Raw genomic sequence first — 13,721 nt, forward strand, 5'->3', positions numbered from 1 at the left:
CTTAATTTTGTCACATAATTTAAAAGATTCAATTAAGTGAAACAGACCTTAATGTAGCTTTGAATGAATATTTTAACAAGAACAGATTTTATATTTCAAGGTAGGTAGTCATTTTAATAGTAACCTATATTTATACAGAATGGAACCAGTATCACAGTTCTTTTCTGCTTTGACTTAAATTTCCTCTATGCATTCTTCTCTTTGAGTATATCTCAAACATAATAATAAAAAAAGGATATCAATAGATAGAAAGATAGAGAGATATAGACATAGACGTAGACATAGATATAGATACACATGTTATAGATTATAGATATAGATATATACCTGGAATTCTGAAATAAAAGGCTGAAGTCACTAAATCTTCAATAGTACAAAATGAAGTGTGTTTTCTAGTGACCAGCACAGGGGCTTTTGAATACAAAAAGCGTTACTATTCTTAAGCAAATTACTTAACTTCTCTGAGTCTCAATTTACTTCTATAAAATGGGATAACAATACCTACTTTTTCTGGGCTGAAAAAGAAAAGAGAAACAACTTACACCAAGCCTGGCATATATGTATAAAGTGCTTGGTATTTATTTATTTATTTATATTTTAATTTTTTTGCTTGGTATTTATTGAATTAATGAATTCCATTAAAAAATAGGTGCCAATGAACTAAATTACTATATATAATTTAATGAAAAATTGTAATGATTGTGTAGTCAAATAGTTAAAGTATAATCACAGGTGTTTGAACAATTCCCTGATTAATATACAATCAACATAGCAACATGCATCTGAGTACATTACATCAAGCATATTGACCTTGATGAAACCCTGTGTTTGGTACAGGAGCAGTCCAGGCAATTAGTCAAGAGACCTAAGGATGGTCAGTCACATCTACCAAAGTAAAAGAAGAGATGAAGCAAATTTTCTCATGTCTCAAATAGAAATCCACAAATATTATTAGAGAGACAATAGTTATTCACATAAAAAATAAATTCTAATAGATGATGGATTGTTTATTATTCATTTTCTACACCTGTGTAGGCATAAGCTAAAGGCATTTAACTTAACCTCTACTAGAAATAATAACTGATGAATATATATGGTGATATGCACTTCCTCTTATTTTCTCTTTCAATCCTTACAGAAACTCTACAGAGTCAACAGAGAAGAATGATAGAATAAACTTTCAATTAGGGAGCTCAAGGCATAAGCCCAGAAACATACTATTAAATGTGATGGGGATGGGATGCATTTGGAAACAAAAAGACAAAAAGCCTACCTTCGTGGATCTCACAATCTGGGATTTGGGTTGAAATAGGTATAATTATGGATTTTAGACTTATGAATCATGCTACTCAAATACATATCCATAATAAAGTATGTTCTTAAAAGAACTACATTAGTGGCCAAGGGATTTGTATGTTTTCATCCTCAATTACTGAAGGAGTTTGATATTTTGTGTAAAACCTTGGAACATAATCTGCTTTTATTGTGCACAATTCAACTTTCTGCTGTTTGACTTAGGGAATATGAATAATGATAATCAAGCAGAATTGTTGCTTTTTCCTCTCTCCCATAACACTTCTTTTCTGTGGTGCTTAGAGCATTTACTGCATGGAATTTCTTAGCTTGTTCATTATTGGTCTCCCAGCCTGGACTGGGCACTGTCCGAGGAGAGGGCTGCATCTCATTAATCTTTGCAAGGTCAGCACCTAACAGGGTGCTTGCCACACCATCCAGGTGGGATGCATGCTTGTTGTATGAATAAATTTGTATATAGTTTACCATTTCCAAAGCACATTCACATGCATAATCTCACCTGACCCTCAGAAAACTCAGTGAGATTACAGGGTAGAATTAGTTCGCTCGTTTTACTGAATCTCAGTGATAGGGAAGGTTATTCCCTTATTTGACAGATGAGGAAACTGGGGATCAATGAGAAATTATGTGATTTCTGAAGAGCATATAACTAAGACTTGAATTTCAAGATCAGGGTTCTTTCTAAAACGCTAAATGAAAATATAAGCATATTAAACTACTATTTTAGGGGTGTCTTTTAGGGTCTGTGAGGTGTTTTTGGCCAACCAACTTTGACTTTCTCAAATCATTGGTGAAATCTTGCTTTCTTTTTGAAAAATGTAGAACATGGATGGAAAAGATCTTCAGATATTGTCCATATTGTCATCAGAAGACAATGGCATAGATTATATGTCAATATTTTGCTATAAAACAATATATTCTTAGCCAAAACAGTTCTATCAGAGGGAAGGGGATGGAGCTAGCTGTGTCATTTATAATCCTAAACTCACGTCATTATGATTCTGTTTATATAAGATTTCTATTTACTTCTTAATTAAAAAAAACTTTATAAAGAGTTTATGTGAGCCAAACTGATAACACAGGCTGGGGAGCAAGTTCTCAAATGCTCCACCACTTCTTAGTTTCTTTATCAGAAAATGAGACTCCCCCACAATGCAGGATAGTGAAAGCAGTCAGTTGGGATGAAGAGGTCACAGCCAGTATTGGAAGGTTCTAGTAACTGAATCCTGATCAACTGACTCTAAAGTCACTCTTTTAATAATCATGTACCACTGGGTCATAAGCTACAGGGAAGCAGGAACTGTGTCAAATCCCCAAGTCAGGCCATGGCACATGGCATGTGACACTACCAGCTCAATTCCTGACACACATGTTAATTAATAAGTGGCAACTCTGAGTAACCCCTGGCTATAGGTTAACCTGAAAAAGTGCTAGGTACATGTTTGCAAACTTAGTGATTGAGCTTCTGTGTGTGTGTGTGTGTGTGTGTGTGTGTGTGTGTGTGTTTGAAAACCATGTTTAAGAAGTTTGCTTTTAAGGTAAGTTATTTTCTAGGCAATATACTCAGGTCCTTAATGGACACCTAGTCCATTAAGGAACTTGGCCTTAAGTAAGTCATCTTGTGTACCGTTATAAGTCAACATTCCAAAAAGAAAAAAACTTCAACAGAAATTAACAGCAGCTCTAATTAAATCCCAACATTTCTGAGCTAGAAGCATTTTCTCTCCAGGCATTGGGATTACAGGGTTGACAATTTCTCTTAATCTGAATACCATTCATCTCTCTACCTCCCTCCCCCATACCCTCTTTCAATCTTCTCCCTTCCCCCAGACACACGTATACTCTGACCATTTTATTTGAGTGGAAAGTTGAAAGAAAGCAACACACCAGCTACACCCATCCAGCGCTCCTTGGGGTGGAATAGCAAAGTTCCAGGGCAGAGCGCCTTCCTTTCCGGAGCCGCGCTGCAGTCGCTCTCGGATACCTGCTCAGCCTCGCGCGGCATCTGAAGGTCTGGCCCGCCGCGGAACAGTTGCGTCTCCATCTGGCTGCCAACCCACCCAAGCTTTCTTCTCCTCCACCACCACCACCTTCCCTCCTTCCCCCTCCTCCCCCTTCTTTCCGTCTTCCCTCTCCACCCCCGCCCCCAATCTCCTCCTCTTTTTCTCACTACAAGCGGTTGCTGATGCTGAAGCCGAGCGTCACTTCGGCTCTCACGGCAGACATGGCGACATTGACAGTGGTCCAGCCGCTCACTCTGGACAGAGGTAAGGAAGCGGCTCGCCTGTCAGGCCACCGAGTCCCCTCTGCCACCCCCTCGGTCCCTGCCAACTGCCACCGGGACAGGCGGACGCGCTCGGGAAGGGGGAGCAGAGCGAGCGAGGACGAGCGGAGAAGGCTAGGCGTTCGCGCCGAGAGCAGGATACTTTCTTCCCCTTTCTCTGCCCGCCACGTCCCCGTTGCCCCTTCACGCTGCGCTCCCCCGGCCGAGGGGTGCCTTGCCGGGCTCTGGCGCCCCCACAGCCACTCCCAGCCCCCTCGCCGGGTCGCCTCCGGGCCGCTGGCTTTGTTGGAGCGGATGCGCGGGGACCGCTAGGCTCTCGGGGCTTGGGGTTGCAGAGGGGCAGGGAGAAAGCTCGCCGGGCCGGGCGGGGGCGCCGACAAACCCGAGACCTGGAAAGCCTGGCGGGGAAGCTGCCAGCCAGCCAGCGCGGCCCCGGGGCTCAGGAAGAAGGAAGTTTGTCGGTGCGCCGAGGGGCGATGGTTGGTCCGGCTACGGGTGCCCAGGCTGCCACCCCGGGGCGGACGAGGCGCACCCCGGGGCGGCTGGTGCTGGGGTGCCCGGCGGCTGGGCTGCGGCGGTGGGGAGCTGCCCTCCGCCAAAAGGGCAACGCGGGGCGCACGCAGCCGTGCCCCGGCCGAGCGCGCAGCGTCGCAGCAGCCAAGCCGGGTTCTTCCCGGCTATGCGCTCCGAAGGCTGCGGGAGTCGTGTCTGCCCCCGCCGCCGCCGGCAGCTTTCCGGCAGCGGCAACTCAGTCCCCCCCGCCCCAGCCATCCTGGTTCTCTTCTCCCCGGTGCCACCGCGGTGCCCGGGCTGCGGAAGAGGATGGGATGCAGCCCAGGTTGGGTTGCAATTCAACTTCTGACCCGCGACCCTGTGCGTCCTGCTGACTTGAAGGCGGAAAGCAGTGTGTGCTTCTTCCCCAGGACCCCTGCCCACCCCCCACCCCCCAAGCCTGAGGATGAAGTCCTCTGCCGCGATCGGGGCCTCTCTGCTGCACCCGTGAAAGGTTATACCTGTCCCTGCGTGTTCGGGTTTCCTTTCTGCTTCCGACGTCCGGTTGTGAAGGCGCTCTAGTCCCAAGACCCTGCAGCGGAGGACACCTGCTTGTCCCCCTCCGCAGTGGCCGAATTTAAGACCCTGGGCGGCCATTTAGAAATGGTCTGTTCAGACGAAAACGATTTAGTTTGATGTGCCTCTAAACATATTCTTTCTAGTGGATTAAATTGGACAGTGAGGCGAGGCGAAAGAGCATCGTGCTGCGAGTACAGTGAAAAAGCCGGTGAACTTGATGAGGTTTTTAATCTGGAGAGATTGTGGGTGACTTGAACGCAATCTGTTGGCGCCAGAACAGATGTTATGTGGTGCCCATAGCAACCTTACTTGGGGTAAGAGTTGAAAAAAAATAATTGATTTTATGTTGGGAAACGTTGATTTGCACACTAGTAAATTAATAACAGTAGTTAAAGAGCTCAGAAATCCATTGTATAATCCAGGATTTCACCCTGATATCATCATCTGCACTAAGTAGGATAAATCCATTGCCGCTAAAAGCCAAACAGATGGCAAGCTATTAGAAATTATGGATTTCCTAAGTATTTCTGTTTTAATGTAATGAGCGCTTATATTGTCCTATTACTAAATCAGTCTTCAAATATCTCAAATTAAAACTATATTAGTAAAAAACAAAACTCCAAGAAAATTGCATACCTGAGCAATTTTATGTACTACTACTTACTACTGAAAATACTTCACTTTTTGGTTTTACCTCAGCCCTTAGATGCCTCTCTCAGTTGTGGAGAGGAAGTGCAATCTGACCAAGATCTATTCTTAAAGTTTGTTCTTGTTCACAGCCAGACTGTACCTGTGCTTCCCAGTGTGATTCGTTTCATGCAGTAAGTAGCTCAAGAGGCAAACTAGCTGAGACTGTGGATGTATCTGAATACATTCACCAGCAGCTCACTGCAAAGTCTGCAATTTACGAATGATGGGTTATTGGCAGCAATTCCTACCAAAAAAAAAATAAGAAAAAAAAGAAAGTCTCTTAAAAAAGGCAGCCCTATAGCCCTATGATGCTTATCTGGGTCCTAGTTGTATGTAACTCTGATACTCAGTTTGGATGAGGAGGTTAGTTTGTCTCCTTGAACATCAGTTTTCCTCTGTGCTACATAAGGAGTTTGACTTACATGATTCTGATGCTGTGCAGCTTTTATTTAATTAATTAAAATTAGGAAAGAGTTTCTGGTCTCCTACTGGAAGATTTTCCAGATCACCCCATTATGCTCCCAGGTTGTTTCAATGCCCTTTGATGTGCTCTGAAGTCACCTGCTGCTGTGGCGCCATCAAAACATGTCTCACACTCTATTGCATTGGTCTCCTAATTGAATAGCGCTCCTGGAGGGTAGACACCATTTCTAAACTCATCTTTGTGTTCTCAGGGCCTCACATAGTCCCCGATCCCAGTGGAAAATCACAAAGTAATGTAAGTTAGTGTAAGTGAACTAAGGACTGCAGGAACTTAAGCACTGTTAACAACACGTAGGGATTTCGTAGTGAACTGAGGTGCAGTTCACAGATTCACAGCATTTTGGCCCTGGGAAGGATGGCAGGGACAACATAGGCCAGTGGTTCTTAACCTTTCTCCCTATACACTTGACAATTCCCATCAGTAACCATAGCTCGCCAAGGCTGTGGATATTAACCAAGGAGGATTGTAGCAAGTGGGCAAAGGAGAGGAAGGAAAGGAGATGCTTGACAAAACCTCTCAAGGACATCTCTGCAAGCCTGAATACATAATCCATAATTTGAGACTGCTGGATCTTTTTTAGCATCTTCATTTTTCAAATGAAAAACATGAAAGAAACTAGGCTAAGAGATGATTTCAAGGTTGCTATTCTAGGTAGTGGGAAATTGTATGCTACAATCTAATTTTGCTTGTTTGATGCCCTTTGGCACCATACATTGATTTACCTGGAATGTTCAGGACAAAGGTTTTAAGCAAACAAATCAAAGCTAGGGGTTGAAATTAAGATTTACTATGCCTAGCATTCAAAAGACATTATCTGAAAGGAAGAAGCTCAGAAGCCTTGGGTCTTGCTTGGGAAGCAAGCCTCTGTCAGGACCAGGCAGGGTCCTGAAAAGATGAACAGGGTAGCTTAAGGTTTGCATGACTCTGTGTGTGTCTTGAAGTCTTTTCCATCTGCCATTAAGGCCCCAGATTAAGATTGTGGAGGCCTCTGGGTGGCTATGGCCAGAGTAGGTTCCTGTTCATTCTGGTCCCAGTCCTGGGGATTCTTTATTTACTTATCGCATGCCTACTGCATGTGAGACCCTACAGGGGGATTAGTATATATTGGTGAGCTAATTAGAATCTACCAGGACAGAGAGAGATTAAACACACACACACACACACCATTCATTCATTCATTCATTCATTCAATCAATATTCATTTATCACCTATTATATACAAGATGCTATAGGATTCCAGAAACAATGTTTCTGCTCTTATGGTCCTTAAGAGTCTAGTGGGGGTAACAGATAAGTCAGGAGTTAATTAATTCATTCAACAAATAAGCACTGAGTGACAGCCTTATGGCAAATACTGTTTTAAGGAATGTGGCAGTAATAATGAACAAAAAAGGTGAAGCCTAGTGGCGTTTACATGCTACTGAGTAGTCACACACTGAACACATATATATACAACTGTAAGTGCTAGTGAGGAAAAGAAGACTGGGTCAAGGAGAATGACGGACATTGCTGTTTGAAATATGGTAGTCAGCGAAGGCCCTCTGAGTTGGTGACATTGGAAAAGAGGCCTGAAAAAGTGAGGAAGCAAACTTCGCAGATATCAGGAGAATGTGCTCAGAAGAACCTCACATGTGCATCTTGGGAACATCCAGGAAATCATCATGAAGACATGAGCGCAGAGGAGAGTGCTGCAAAATGAGATGTGTGAAATTGGTAGGCAGCGACCAGAGGATGTAATTTATAGTTAGGATTTTAGATTAGTTGAAAGTATGGAGTGCTCTCAAGACCATAAACATGACACGGGGATAGAGAATAATAGGGAAGGATCTATTTAGATAGTGTTGGTCAAGGAAGGCTCACTAAGAAAGCAAAGTTTAAACAGTTCCAATGTATTAATAAGATCCTTAGAAAAAAAAGTATTCTGGATAGAGGGAAGCATACATATAAAAGCAATTCCAAATGTACAACTTGGCTACCATCCATTAATATATCTATAATGATTGCAAAGAAAAATTTCCAAGAAATAATAACTCTCTAAGGACATACCCTGGGGTAGAAATTGGGTTATAAGTATACCAAGAAAATCCATAGATCAGCCTTTTGCTTCTTTTTGCTAGGCTAAACCATCATATTTTATATTTAGATTTTCAGATACAGGGAGCACTGTAATTTACATATAACTATGCATAAATTTACATGTTGAATCCAAGTGGTCATGAGATAAATTCATTTTCAGTCTAATATTTTTATTAGACAGTGGTGTAGAAAGTAGCAGTTGAAAGTTACCCTTGTGGCAAAGAGAAGATGCTGATAAGGAGATTAGTGTGGAATCTTTTCTTCCAGAATTTAAAATGTTCACAGCAGTTCACTACACCAGAGGTTAGTTTGCCCAGATTTTATTTAGTCTCTAAAACTAGAAATGACCTTCAGTTAAACTCAAGGGAACCAAACAGGTTACAATCCATGATACTGAACACCTTCCAACGAAGAACATGAGAATACTTCACTGTGTAAAATGCTGAATGGATTTAAACACGTTATTAAGTTCAATAGCTCCAGCTCTCCTTCACTTTCTATGTCAAGGTCAGGAAAAGGTAATATGACAGAATTCTTCAAAATTTCACTTTTGTTAACATTCCCCCCTCCCAATTTTAAGCAGAAATGCTTTTAAAAAAATAATGGCTTATAAAGAAATAATACAAAGCCAATTATTGGACAAAAAGTGGATAATTAAAATAATTTCTAGGACTAATGGAAATTGTGTTATTTTAAATATTTGAGACCTTGCTTATATGATCAATAGCTTACAGTCTGAATTTAGATGCTTATATAAAATAAATGGTGTCATAGTCATCTAACTTTTCTGTGAGTTAAATTCAACTTGGATAACTTACAAAAATATAAATGGAAATCTTGATTTCTTGGCTTTTTAAAATAAGTCATAATTTAAAATGTTGATTAAACACATCTTGATGTGTTTTCCCTTTTAAAATAGAAAACTTTGATCCTTTAAAAATTCTAATATAAAACCAAGAGCTTTTATTTTGTGGGTTTCAACCTTTTGGAAAAAAAGAACAGAAACATGGGAGCAAAAATTGAATGCAAATGAAAATCCCACGGTGCCACACTTTTCATAGAATTTGTGATACATTAAAATTTTCCTTTCTTCCCTTTTCATTTTTCAAGGCATGCAGAGCTTATGACTTTATGTATCTCCCAATTCAAGCCTTGGGCAGCCTATAGCTTTTCTAATCAGCCGTATTCACCAGTTTTATAAAATCTGTATTTGTCTGAAAATTGCTTTTGCTGACAGTTCAAAAGGGCTTCACCTTTCTCTCTCTCTCTCTCTCTCTCTCTCTCTCTCTCTCTCTCTCTCTCTCTCTCTCTCTCTCTCTTTCTCTCATAACATGGGAGACTAAGGAAGATGGAAAATAAAAATTAAGCTAGTTCTTACATTGTTTTAAACGTATGTGCACCAGTGGTTATGATGGGGCAGGAAAGAGAGAGGGGCTGACTCTATTTTATGGCTCTTGTCTAAAGCCTTCTCGCATGAGCAGCCAGATATACTTTATTCTACAAACATTAAGTGCTTGCTTGCTTCCTCATGTTTTCCGTAGGCATCACTAAACATAAAAAAAAAAATTATTTTTGCAACTCAATATTTGAGTGTTTCCTTTGCACTATACAGTTACAGAACATTTTCCAGGAGCCAGAGTTGTGTCACATCTATTATTTTCTTTGATAAATTAAAAGTTGCAAAGAGAAGGACCCAAATTTCCAGAGTTTTGGTTATTAAAAGAGGGTGTTTTGCATTGAATGAGAGTCTTATACACAGTTCTGAAATTGAAAAGGAATTGGGAAAATATTGATAGAGCCTCCAGAAAAAGAAAAAGAAATCTGGTGAATACCTTTTCATTTGGTGTGTCAGCTGTCCATGCCCTGGGGTGGATTTGGTGTTCTCTGCTCATTTATGAAATTCATGCTTTTGCTTTTGGAGTGCTTTTTCAGGGATCACAACTAAGGCTCAGCTATTTAGTAGGGAAAATGGAACATTTAGAGAGTAGTATCAAATGAGAAGATGTATACTGGATATTAGGGATGGTGTTATAGGTGCAAAGCCAGTACTTCTTGGTGGAAGTTCTTTTCTTAAAGCCTTGACATCTTTCTATTAGGATACAGTCTTCATCGGGTCAGAGACCATGCTGGATTTATGTAGAGCCCAACACATTGTCTGGCACATACTTATAGTTGGAGCACTCAACATTTGTTCATTGGTTGAATGAAAGAAAGAATGAATGAATGAATGAATGAATGAATGAATGAATGAAATTGATTTAGCTGGACCAAGTATCATGGGATTCATTCTTAATGCACACAAAAGAAAACAAAGCAAAAACCTTCCAACCTATAATAATGCAAATGCAATACCTATCTTAGGTTATCGCTTTGTTTGCCTCTGTGTGTGTGTGTGTGTCTGTGTGTGTGTGTGTGTGTGTGTGGAGCAGATGCCTAAAAATGGAATGCTTTACAGGGCCAAGAAAGGATGAGAGGTACTGGTGTCGGCATTTGTAGCCCTACTTCCATTACTTGCATCCACCTTCTATCTTAACTTGTTAGTTGAACCAGGCAAGTTAATGCCAGAATACAACTGGAAAGATAAAAAAAACAGGGGAGGGGGTGCTCCAGCAGAATTTCCCCATAAACACACACACACACACACACACACACACACACACACACACACGAATAAGCCACACTGCCTCCTCTTATTTATTTTTTAACCATAAGTGGATGAATGATAGAACTATGTCCTGATAAACAAGTTAAAGTGGATTTAATTTGAAATCACTCTGTGTTGGCAAATATGAACATAAAAGTCAAATTGATTATATCAATGCTTTATGACTGAGTTTTACTAAGTATTGTGCTAGTTGAATTTGAAGACTTGCCTAATAAAAATAAATATGGTCAAAGACTACGTGAAAAAAATTACGCTGAATTTGAAGTTATACTCAGATAGCTATTTGTCTTGGACAGAAAACTAGGGCTTCTAGTTTAAATTGGTGGTCATTTCCCCCTAGAAACATAGTAGCTATTTCAAGTCCAACTGGTTCTGCTACTTTTGTTTACTTACCCAGTGTGATGATAATTATATTTCAGTGTAAAATACGTTTTAATTTTCTATCAAATAATTAATCTTTAACCAAAAAAGGATAGAATAATGGGAATCACAGAATGGCAATAAAATTTAAACCCCCAAGTTAGATGGGAAAAAAAAAATCAAATCCTAGCTGAGTCTATTTAACAGTTACAAGAAAATTAAGAAATATGGCTGAGAGACTGCTGAAAGTGATTTTGAGGAATATTGGAGAAAAGCAATAATTGCTGATGGACATACATTCTGACTTTCAAAAAGATGAGAAATATATTTTAAGAAAGGAAACTATAGTTGAGTCTACTTGCGCCTCCTGGCAGAAAAACCTTAGGCATATTAATAGAAGAGTGGAATACCAGCACTGTGGATGAAAAAAGGGGTTCTGTGGAAAGTAAGCTCACAGCGGGATCTAATCATCAGTTCCTAACTGCACAGGTCCTGGTGGGTAGTCACGCCCAAGACATGTAACCTTTTAGTGAAAGGTTTATCTTTGCCTTAAGCAAGTCCTGTCGATTGTTTCTGTGCCTCTAGGTTAACACACATTTGAAAAGAGCTGTAGCCACACTCAAGAAAACACATAATCTTGTTACTGTCCTGTAATGCAATCGCTCCGCCTTGCTTTCTCCCACCTCCATGTAATCTTCCTTATGTTCCCTTCATAGCTTCAAGTGCATAAAAGACGCTACAAAACTGTTTTTCTCCAGAGCATTTGAGATCTTGCTCACTGGTAAATGTTGTCAGTTTGGCTCAAATAAACTCTTGTAAAGATTCTCTACAAGTTTGCTCTTGTAAAGATTTCTCTACATGTTTCTTACATCGACAGCACTTAGAGAAGTGGTAGTCCCACAGAATTTACAGGGGGTCACTAAGAATAGGCACTGTCAAAATTTAGGCGTGTGCCATAGCCACTATGTTCACAATATCACAACTGTAGGGAAGGGAAGCCTTGTGGAAAATGAGGCAGTAGGTGTTGCATTCTTGGATTTCTAGTGGTTGAAACATTACCCAAGGCAGTTTGATCCTCTGTCCTATTCAACATTATTATCAATATTTTTGATGGGGGCAATACAAGATTTTTACAGGTGGCATAGAACTGAGAGTGATAGCCAATGATTTGGCCAACCATATCAATACTCTAAAATTATACCTAGCTTGAAAGGCAGTGTTAAGGAAGAAAATTCAACCGAGTAAATTGGAAGATCTAATTGGCTTTATCATGTGATTCATGAATCTGGCGGCATCCATCTAGCAACTAGAAAAGCATTTGCTTAGGAGTTGTACAAAGTGGAAAGTTTTTACAGACAGAAAGGTGTGACTAAGTATTTGGGGCAAGGATAGCTTCCCTTAGGGGAAGGTGGGGTGGGGGGCGTGGTTTATCAGGCAAATGACCTCAATAGTGTTGATCAGGAAATTCCAGAATGATTGGTTGAAAATAACTGGAGAAGCTGAAACTGCAATTAGATTAGTTAAGTTTTGATTTGGTGACATGGCTTAGCAAAAGGGACTCCATTTTGGCCTTTTTTTTTTAAACAGCATGTTACAATAAAAGAGATACAATTTAGTGGAAAGGAATGTGGCCTTCCTTCCTTCTTCACCAGGAAAAGGGACCCAGCCCTGGCTATTCACTGCCCTTGTCTGTACTGCCCAGTGAGCACTGCCCCTTAGGACTCCAGTCAAACACCTCACACCTCACAGGCCCTGACCTTGGCCAAGCCACCATGCTTCAGTCCTGCGCAGCAGCAGGGGTGGCTTCGAATGGCAAACGTGCATCTCAGAGTCCGCCGGCCTGGGTTTGAATCCCCGCTTTCCCATTTACTGGCTCTGCAACTTCCAACGTTACCAGACTATTTTGAATCTCAATTTTCTTATTTGTAAAATGGTAAATGATAAAAACAAGACCGACCTCATAGAATGTTGGCTTTGAATAAGTTAATATGTTTAAAGTAAAAACAGACGTGGCCTAGTAACCACTCAAGATAATAATTATTTTTTCCTTGAATCCGAAAATCACATACTCCCACCCCATTGCCGGAGGGCAGGACAGATAATGCTGGTTGTCTTCAGACTTAAGCTGAGAGGCAGGGACCCTGTTTATTTTCCTATTCTCTAGAAGCAGGAAGCACCTGGAGATGCCTGGAGGTCAAAACCAAAAGTTTCCTATATACACCCCTAATTTTCCAATGCACTCTTTCCCAAAATCACTTCTTTCTTGATGCTTCAATAATACTATTTTTCATAATTCTGAGAGCACTTACCACACAAGATTGACTTTTTTACACTGCTGTCACCCTAACACCATAAATTATTTATATTCATCTTTGTGTACCCATTGTGCATCACAGTGTCTGAAATATAAGTTCTCAAATGTGTGCTGGATAAATTAGTGGTTTGTCTTCAAATATTGCATCATTTCAGGGTTAAAACTAGGTAAGTGAGTGGAAGATACAAGGAGACAGGTTTTTATTCAAGAAAAAAATTCCCTGCATTTATTCTGTTCAAAATTAGAATGTGCGCCTTCCTATTACTGGAATACTGGAAATGTACAGGCAAAAGTTGAGTGACAAATTGAAAAAGTTGTTACAGATAGACTTTAAGATTCAGTAATTGTTTAGGAAAGGAATTAAAATTTATGTAGATGTTCAGTGTTTTTATTTTATTTATACACAGATATCCAAAGTGTACTAAATAGCTGATTGGGGGAGATACAACCAAGAGTGACTTTT

General features: G+C 40.5%; 1 protein-coding gene across 4 annotated transcripts in view; it reads left to right on the top strand.

The window, feature by feature from the left end:
• The first annotated feature begins 688 nt into the window (after nt 1-688).
• The window catches only part of LIN7A (lin-7 cell polarity scaffold A), a 176,550-nt gene continuing 163,517 nt past the window's right edge, over nt 689-13,721 (top strand). Inside the window, exon 1 of one of the 4 annotated variants that reach the window (XM_019632235.1) lies at nt 689-3,581. In XM_019632235.1, the coding sequence (XP_019487780.1) occupies nt 3,500-3,581 (82 nt within the window). In that variant the 5' untranslated portion in view covers nt 689-3,499. The remainder of the gene's footprint in view (nt 3,582-13,721) is intronic. The other 3 variants (XM_019632236.1, XR_002122722.1, XM_019632238.1) reach the window with 3 other exon arrangements.

This window comes from Hipposideros armiger, unplaced genomic scaffold (genome assembly GCF_001890085.2).
Source record: "Hipposideros armiger isolate ML-2016 unplaced genomic scaffold, ASM189008v1 scaffold_1102, whole genome shotgun sequence".
In the NCBI taxonomy this organism is placed as follows: Eukaryota; Metazoa; Chordata; class Mammalia; order Chiroptera; family Hipposideridae; genus Hipposideros; species Hipposideros armiger.